Genomic DNA, 9,755 nt, shown 5'->3' with positions numbered 1-9,755 from the left:
GGACCGGCCAATTAACCTGACATGGATGTTTTTGGAATGTGGGAGGAAACCGAAGTGCCCGGAGGAAACCCACGCTAGCACGGGGAGAACATGCAAACTCTACACAGGAGGTTCGATCTCATGACCTCAGAACTGTGCTGCACACGTGCTATCCACTGCGCCGCCGTGCTGCCCAGGGCTTAACAATCGCATGTTTTTCTTTACACGTAAGATTAAATTCGGCAATATCCTGCAGCAGACTAGACAAGGTCTTGCGGCATAATGGTTAAAAAACATTCTCGTATAATTACACAGAAACGAGGAAAGAGGTGTACTTGATACAGTATGATTGATAAAACTAGGCATAGAGTAGTTTTCACAAAAGTTGCAATGAAAAAGTGTCAGGATTGATCTATTGTGGATATGTTTATTCTGTTTTAATACTGGACATTTGCAAAGGAGATTGCATATAATGTCAGTTTTGACTATTATACCTCACTGTTGTTTGTTGTTTTGACAATTATGCACTTTTTGCATCATTGTCCCTATTGGCTGATCATGTTGCTGTTCTTGGATTACCACACCCTTTAGGGCGGATCTTCATTGGTACCTAACAGATGTAATAAAAAGGATGGGCTCAGGAGATGGCATTTATAACAGGTTGTAATTTCTTATCTATGGTTTGGGTCCGCTCCTGTTCTCCTTGCAAATTCAAAATCCATTGATGTTTTCTCTTCTTATTCTGAGTGTATACTCTAAACTTATCAATAGTGTACTCTATACTTAACATGAAAGCCCAATTTATTTTTTGAATGTGGCATACATTTATCATGTCTCTCTGTGTATTTATTTTGTACTTAGAATCACATGGATCCAAAAACAAATGCCTGACTATATTTATGTCATGATCCCAGAGAATCACAAAACGAATTTGACAATATAACTGACAGGGTTGACAAAATATATTTATTTAGCAAAACAAAACAAAACAGAACATTAGGTGATATTTTCCCTATTTGCCAACTTTTATAGATGGAGCAAGTCAACCAGAAAAACACATCTGGGATAATCTGTTCCGTCGTTGAAGAATAAATCAAAAATGAGCGTGATAGGCTTTGTGTGTGAAATCTGGAGAATAGGAAACACTGACAATATGTATAATTTGCTCTAAACTAAAAATTGTATGCATATGATAACATATCGTCCCTAGGCAGACATTTCAGGGTGAATAAAATGTGTGTATTCAAACTATATAAAAGCATTTTCAAAACCACGCTGCTGCCCCAATGTAGAAAATGTCAGGTTTAAGTTAGGTTGACTAAGCGAGTTTATCCAGTTTGGATAAACCTCTTGGAAACAAGCTCTGTTTAATGGATAAGTGCATAGTCATCAATGGATCGCCTCCAAAAATGTCTAATATTTTAAACCTTTAATTCGATGTTTATTCTTAATAAAATAAACTCATTTATTGGGTTCTGCAAGAGCATGAAAATATAAAGGGCAAAAACATGTGTTATCTCAATACAATAAGAAGTGTAGTTTAGATTATTCTAAACAATATTTGGATGCATTTCTATGCTGATTGAATGCCTATGTATAGGGATGTTCATTTTCCCCAAATAAAAACAATAATAATACACAGACAACTAGGCAATTCACAATTGATTCTAGTTCCACTTCCTGATCATACAACAGCCACAAAAAGCCAACTGATACAGGATTTGGTCCCGCGAGTACCCATACTTTGAAATAAACCCAATACATTACTTAGTATCGGTGCTTTTTCATCATTCCTATCTAAATCCATTACAATTATTAATGTTCAATTGTGAAAACTGACTTCCTCTGGCTTTATTTATATTATTTTCAATAAGTTAAGGCCAACCAAAAAAATTGTAAATACAAAACAAAACAAAACAAATCGCTAAATATTGCATTCCATCCAAATCTTTGGACATTTCCTCCTTTGACATCAAGTTTTTCTACACGAAAGTTGCTCCATTTAAGTGGCCAGGTTGTTATGATATTTTTCTTTGGCCACCAGCAAAACAAGCTTTTCCATTTAAGCAAATGAGAGCACATTTTGTGTATTCGAATAGCAACTCATCCTTTTTTCACGATATTCACATTATTTCTTGTAACAGTCTCCTTGGTTAAGTATGTAAAATATGTATCTTAAACAAAAGAAAGCAAACACCAGGGGTGTGCACAGATAGAAAACAAGTGGTGATAGAGCTACTGCATCCTTTTCCCCACTCTAAATAGTACTCTTTTGGAAATGTATTGTAGAATGACTATATTTTTTGTAATTTTATTTTGTTTACGCCAAAGAAAATGTAAGCTATTAGGGGAAAAAAAGTCTCTAGGGAGAATAAAAAGTGCTGTACGAAATGGCACTATACTGTCGTTTCTAAACCTTTGCAGCTGGGGAACTCATCTTGTATAGAGACAATTTAAAAAAACATTCAGTCTTAGTCGAACAAAACTTCTATTTGAATTCGGAATGTTTGATCAGTTGCGAACCTGATGTGTGAAATGATGAAACACTTTTAAATAGTCCTCCAAGTAAAAGTTTGATAGCATTTTGAGTGTGTGTTTCTATTAGAATTATTGGTTGATATTTTGAATGTATTTTAAAAAGGCACGGTGCATTTGCGCCCTTTTGTTTAAAAAAAATCCCTTACTCTGTTGGCAGAAATGTTTGTCCAATTTAAGTATATCTTTTAAGGTTTAAGATTTTTTTAATCTTGTTTCTTGAAAAAAAGGGAACAAAATTCTTAAATTCGTCAAAGTTATCAAGCACATGGTATATCATTTTGCTAGTTTTCAGAAATAAATTCTACCCTAAGAATACAAATCTTGGATAAATCAAAACAATCTAACTGTACTAAATATTTTTTCTTGAAGGGGCAGTGTGTATTATTTGACCACTAGATGTCACCATGGTGTAGTACAATTGAAAACAAGTGCTTAAAAGCACAGGGAAGAATACCAACTACAGAGACTCAAAGTGACCAAAAGGGGCCATTTTGCTTCTCATTTTTTGCCGAGCCTTTTTATGCTTTTCGGGTACCCGTAGCAGCAAGATGTCGGACAAAGTAAAGTCAGCTTTATTTTGGTGAGGCTCATATTATGTAAAATAAATGCAGATTCCTCGACCTACGAGTATTTAAAAAAAATGCTTCTTTGTGATTAAGGGTTTCATACAAATAAACATGACTTGACTTGACTATCTGATTGTTCATGTATTTTTGCTTATTACTTAAATCAATATTGTTTAATTTTTAATGAAAGATCGTTTTACTGTGCTAAGAAATGTGCTAAGAAATACACACTGTTCCTTTAAAGTTTGTTGCTGATAATATAAATTGTATTATTTCATAAAACAGCCTAAAGCTTGGAAACTTAAAATAAGCTACATTTGCTGCCAATAAGGTAATATTTTTTGTTTTGTAGTGCAAAATTTCTGTGCATGCCACATCCGAGCACTCATCCTTGTGAGAAATAATGACAAAATCATTAAAATATCTTAAGGAAATGTGTCAAGTACTTCTAGTAGGAAGATTGGTAAGTTTATTTGGCTTGTTTCCGTTTTCGATAATGGACACCTTCAAATGAGATAACATAAAATGCATGTTCATTCCGTCATTTTGTTTATATTTCCTAACTGTTGTTAGTTAGTTTGACTGTTATGCACTGTTAACATAATAGTCACTATCATCCAAAAATCTTGCTGTTCTTTGATTCTCGCACCCATTAGGATCTGCTTTTGTAACCTAGGAGATTTGATAAAAGAAAGGCCCAGGGGAGGACTTTTAGAATAGATATGGATTTTGGCATTGTGTTTTTTTGTACTGTCCTCTCCTGTTCTCCTTGCAAGTTAGAAATTTATGAATGTCTTCTCTCCTTAGTTTGCTATTAAATTCTAAACTGTTCAAAACATATTGATGTCGTCTTTCCTTAATTTGAGTGGAATGTTCTTGTTCCACTGGCAGATATAAGTCCTCATTAATTAATAGTATAATTAGTACTTAAAATTAGAAAAAAAATGTCTGACATGGGTAATTGTTGATCATTTTAAAGTGTTTTTTTCCCATTAAAAATAAAATACAGCTAAAAGTGGAGTGTGTAGTTTGAAGTGTCCATAAAAAGTTTTAAAACAACTTTTTGTTCTATTAAGTATGTGTTAACAATGCCCAACTGAGTTCAAAGAGCCTTTATACTGTGCATATTCATTTTCAACATACCGATCTGCTTTTATAATCAATGTTCTGCCCATCGCGTGCATTAGGCTTGAGGAAAGTTGGCTGGTGGTTGTGAGGGTTGTAGAGTGAAACCTCATGCATATTTCTTTAAGTGTAGCAGGAAAATGGTGAAAATATGAAAATGACTGTTTCAAATACAGTCCAAATGCCAACCCAAACCCCCAAAACAATGAAAAAAAACAAGTTTATTTGAGCTCGTCTAAAAGAGACACGTATGTGGACGTGCAACCGAAGCAACTAGACAGAGGCTGCAACGACTTTCAGCCAGAAGATGGCATCAGCAACTTACGTACATACAATACTTTCAATTAAAAATAAAGCTTAACATTTGCTTAAATCATCCTTCCTAACGGTGGATTTCTTCAAGATCATGCACTTCATACAGCTTTAAAATAATGTATTTTTACTAAAAACATTTTTTTTCAAATATTTAACTTTTAACAAATGTATTTTGATAAGTTTATAGTTGAGAAGACACTTAAAATAAAGAGAAAAGACTTTCTAGGATCATTGCATAAATATAGTCAGTTAATTTGGATCGATGTGATTTCAAGTACAAAATAAATACATAGACAGACATGATAAAATGTATTTCATATTCAAAAATTAAATCAGGCTTCTTGTAAAACTTATAGTACGGTTCACTATTGATAAGTTTACAGTTTTAATAGACACTCAATATAAAAAGAGAAGAGATCTTGAACTTGCAAGGAAAACAGAAGAGAGCCCAAACCTCAGATGAAATGAAATGAGATCTTGAACTTGCAAGGAAAACAGTAGAGAGCCCAAACCTCAGATGAAATGAAATGATCTGCATTTATATAGCGCTTTCCAAGTCAATGACTTCCCAAAGCGCTTTACAATGTGCTCCACCTTTCCCAATAGCGGCCTTGCAGCCATGTAAGGCGCTAACCTGCTTATTGGGGGTATTGGGGGTTCAGTGTCTTACCCAAGGACACTTCGACATGTAACACGGACGAGCCGGGATTCGAACTGGGATCCCTTGATCCCAAGACGAGCGCTCGACCTCCTGAGGTACTGCCACCCCATAAGAAATTCCAATCTGTTCTAACCCCCTGAGTCCTTTCTTTTTATTAAAATCTCCTAGGTTACAAAAAGCAGTTCGCCCTAAACGGTGTGAAAATCCAATAAGAGCATCATGCTTGGCTGATAGTGACAATGATGTAAACAGTGCATAATAGTCAAAACAACAAACTACAGTGAGGTCAAGTCAAAATAAGTCAAAATAATGAATTGGCATCTCATGCAATCTCCTTTGCAAGCGTCAAATATTTAAAACAGAATAAAATTATCAGATGGAAGATATTAAACAATATCAGACAATGACCATTACTATAATCTTAATGATGTTGGTTTAGATCTTTTTAAAGGCACTTCCAATCCAGCGGACATCTATAGAGTAATTAAGAATGGCAGCTCTCCAGCAATGTTAAACTCTAGGCAAATGTGAGATTATTTCTCTTAAGTGTTTCAGTCGGATGTGAAGGAAACAAACAAACATATGACAGCGTTCGCAGCAGAACTTAGGAATACTTTTGACTCAAAGAGCCAGCAAAGCTATATGTATGTATATATATATATATATATATATATATATATATATATATATATATATATATATATATATATATATATATATATATATATATATATATATATATATATATATATATATATAAATACATAAAACCACCAAACCTGCTCCTCCGACAGAAGCTAATTCTTTAGCACATTTTATTTCACTGTATGATGTTTGGTGGTTTGATAAAGTCTTTGAAATAATAATTCCAGTGCCTATGTCCTACATTAACAAATATACCACTCAAAATGTCTCTCTCTCTACTGCAGTTGCTTAAGATCGTTGAGGCTCATTTTGACCGTCACTTTTGTCGTAAATAATGCTTCCAAAATAAGGTGCGAGTTCTTTTGTAAAAATGTCACAAAATACTGCAAACAAGAAGAATATGGATGTATTTAGAGGAAAGCACTATGTGTGCAAAGAAAAGCCCACCTCTACCGTTCACCCGATTAATTTACTCTGGGTGCTTGGCTCGCATTTCCGGATGTGTTGTTTGTTCTGTGGGGTTTCATCACACAGTGTCTCAACAGTGAGCCTACATTGTTTAACGAGCTTTTATATCAAGCACATGTGGCAAACTCGGGGACTACGGGCCAAATGTGGCCCGCCACATCATTTGACCTGCAAGAGCTTAAAATGTTTGAGTGTCTAAAAATAAACAGGTCTAAAGAGTGCTTTCACCAAAAAGTACATTTCCCACGATGCCTGTCGACTATCTTATCCGCAAAGTGGCGGCTCAGTGCCACTAGCAACAGTGTGATCCTAAAAATGTCCATAAATTTAAAAAAAAACTGTTATTCGGTTATACCTCTAGATACGGGATTAGTATGTTACCAGATCAGGCTCATATGTAGAATTGTTCTTATTTCAAGCAAATTTTCTTGATACGAATTAACTGAAAACTTTTTCGGTTTCCCAAGCATCCAAGTTAAACCTAAATAGCTATCAAATACATCTTCCTGATCGTAATTGAACATAAAACTACAAAAATAAGATAAACAAGATAAGAATAAAATATACTTTAAAGCCCCGGTCTCTAATGGTAATGTCTGTAAATTCTTGTAATTTGGATTTTGTCTTGTATGTCGGGCAAAATCTTTGCTTGAAGGACATTTTGTATCTAGAGTTTTCACATAGCACAAGTGGCCCGTATTTAGAGGTATCGCTGTATTTTGTTTTAACATATTACATATGTGTAGTGACATTTTTGAACTGTAATTTTTACTTTACATGAAGTTGTGGTTACATTTATTTTATATAACAATAACATTTAGTTACATTTATAAGTTACATCCAGCCCTTTAAAGAAATCCATGAGACTGATGTGGCCCTTGGTAAATATGAGTTTGACACCCCTGATGTAAGTCATTCCTCAGAGACGTACAGCCAAAACGGGGTCTGTTGATGTAACACCATGGGTGTAAACTGTAAGCTAAAACTTTGCTCTATATATTTAAGACAGAACAATGGATTTTCTCTGTTGCTTCAGCTTTGTCTACACTACACCAGGACAGTCACAGAGAAAATTGCCACGGCTCTTGGTAAATCTCCAGGCCAGATGTACCGTACCATATTTTCACAACCATAAGGTGCACATAAAACTCTCAGATTTTCTTCATATTGTGCGTCAAGCCTGCCCTGTGTGTGGTGTAAAGCAGCAGACATAGCTGAGGACATGGATAAAGCAGCTGAAGGGTGTGCTGTGGGCGTCTGTAGAAGGCTAAGTTCATACTGCAGAGTTCAATGTCCAATTCTCAATCTTTGGGTGAAATCCGATGTTTTTGTGTGATCTAGCTTTTTTGTGATCTCCTGCAACTTCTATGCGTCTCCTGTGTGAACGCAACGAGTGCCCAGCTTATGCAGAAGAGAACACGCAGATTCACGCGCAATGTTTCCATTGTTTGCGGAAGTACTTATGGATGCTAATGCCGTAGCGTATCTAACAATTTGAAAGTCTTTTCCCCCCCAATTGTTAATTATATCCCAAACCTCACTATCTTTCCATTGAATGCTTTCCGTGTTTTCTTCTGCCATGGTGTGTCAATTTCTACACTAAGAACATGGAAACAGAGCTGCGGCGAGTAAATTGAAGATTAATGAATCGATAGTTCGCAAGTGGAGGAAGCTGAAAAACGAACTCTGACAAGTTTTTATCCGTGTGATTTATTTTCTAATCAATACAAAATAAACCGCAACCAAACTTAGTTTTGCTCCCGTTGTATATTTAAATACGCACACTTTTATGCTTGTCTGTGTTGTTGTAAGGCGGGTTTGTGCCTAAATTTGACTCTCCTGCAAAACATGACTCCCCTTCGTGTAAACGCGCTCTATGCTTCTGACAGAATGTGTGTCGCTATCATAGTCTGTATAATGTGTTTATTAAGGAATATTGATTGGCGTGATTTAAACAAAAAAGTGATCGCAGTCTAAATAATGAGTTTAAGACATGTGCAAATGTCACCAACACAGCAGCGCTGGGAAGTATAGTTCATGCAGGGAAGTCAGATTTAGGCAAAACAGCGACCGCAACATTTTTTGCATATGTTAAATTCAAACAAAGAAGCAGCTACAGAGACTGCACATTTTAACGCAGTGAGCCCTATGGTCATGAAAATACGGTACTCATGATGCCATAACTGGCTCGCGAGCCATACGCTCCCGACCCCTTGTTTACAGCTTTACATTTGACATACTGCGTGCATATTGATTCATTTTGTGGCAGATTGTAGTCCCGTCACAGTGAAGTCACTGTGGTGGACCTGCCCGAGTTGGTGTGGACGGGGAGCAGTTGCGGTAAAGTGGAGGTGGAGCAGGTAACAGGGCGCAAAGATCCTCTCGAGCAATCTGGAGTCAAATCTGGATCTGGCGGGAGGGTCTCGGCCAAATTGGTCAACTGCTCCTCACGTTGATGTATGAGGTCATCGAGGTTCCGTTGGCGGATCAATAGGGAGGGTTTGCTGCTGACAAAGTGGCGGTAGTCTTGGAGTTGAGTTTCGGTGAGGTAGCCTCGCAAAATGGCTTGAACAACGCGTTGCCGGCGGTCCAGATTCTGCTTCAGTTCCCAGGCGTCCTCCGTCTGACTCAGGAGCTGAGAGCGCTTATGATTGAGGGAGTCCTGAAAACACAACAATCAGGGTTTGCACTGGTGCTTAAAATCCTTGAAAAGGATTGAATTTTAATGTTGTGTTTTCAAGATCAAGAAAATGCTTGAATTTTAGATAAAGTGCTTGAAAATGCTTGAAATTGTTGCCATTTCCTTTTTTTCTTAGCAGTCTGACCACGCAATTAATGAAGAAAATGAAAAAATAAAGTGCATAAAAATAACGCCGACACGCCTGCTCTGGTGGCTTGTCATTATGGCGCTGTCATGTGAAGCATCACCCACTCCTTTAGTCACACCCAAGAAGACAGCTCTATTTAGAAAAACGGCTTTTTTGACTCGGCTTACTGAAAAGAGCTGGCTCTTTCGGCTCCCAAACAGCTTCTCAATTTTTTTGTTTTTTAACGATATATTTTAAATAATAATGAAACATTATGCACCAAATTATTTGGTAATTAGTAATTTCATATGTTTGGCAGGGAATCCTTGGAAAACACAGGAAATATAAATTAAAATATTCACAGATCTACACATTTTTTTTTTAGAAAGTACAAAACAATTTTAGCTTTTTACACACTGGACAGATTTAAAGTCGAACAAGAACACAAATGGTGTATATAAATGATAAAATGCAAAATAATTAACAGTTTACATTTCTATTTTAACATATTTAGACACAGATCCACTGAAAAACACGCAAAAAACCCAAATTAAGAAATCACTAGCATTAAGGTGAGCACAAATTTGGCTTATTTTTCTGTTTTTTATACATACGGAACTTTCTTTCTCTTTTGGTCAATCGTGTTGAACT

The 9,755-nt window shown here is 36.1% G+C and overlaps 1 protein-coding gene across 2 annotated transcripts in view; it reads right to left on the bottom strand.

Moving 5' to 3' along the window:
* Nucleotides 1-5,878: 5,878 nt before the first annotated feature.
* The window catches only part of shroom3 (shroom family member 3), a 79,948-nt gene continuing 76,071 nt past the window's right edge, over nt 5,879-9,755 (bottom strand). For both annotated transcript variants that reach the window (XM_088355619.1, XM_088355620.1), the window contains exon 25: nt 5,879-8,959. In XM_088355619.1, the coding sequence (XP_088211745.1) occupies nt 8,579-8,959 (381 nt within the window). In that variant the 3' untranslated portion in view covers nt 5,879-8,578. The remainder of the gene's footprint in view (nt 8,960-9,755) is intronic.

This window comes from Urocampus carinirostris, chromosome 16, assembly GCF_059441175.1.
Source record: "Urocampus carinirostris isolate Australia breed hairy pipefish chromosome 16, RoL_Ucar_1.0, whole genome shotgun sequence".
NCBI classification, from domain to species: Eukaryota; Metazoa; Chordata; class Actinopteri; order Syngnathiformes; family Syngnathidae; genus Urocampus; species Urocampus carinirostris.
This window is presented reverse-complemented; position numbering and strand designations above follow the sequence as displayed.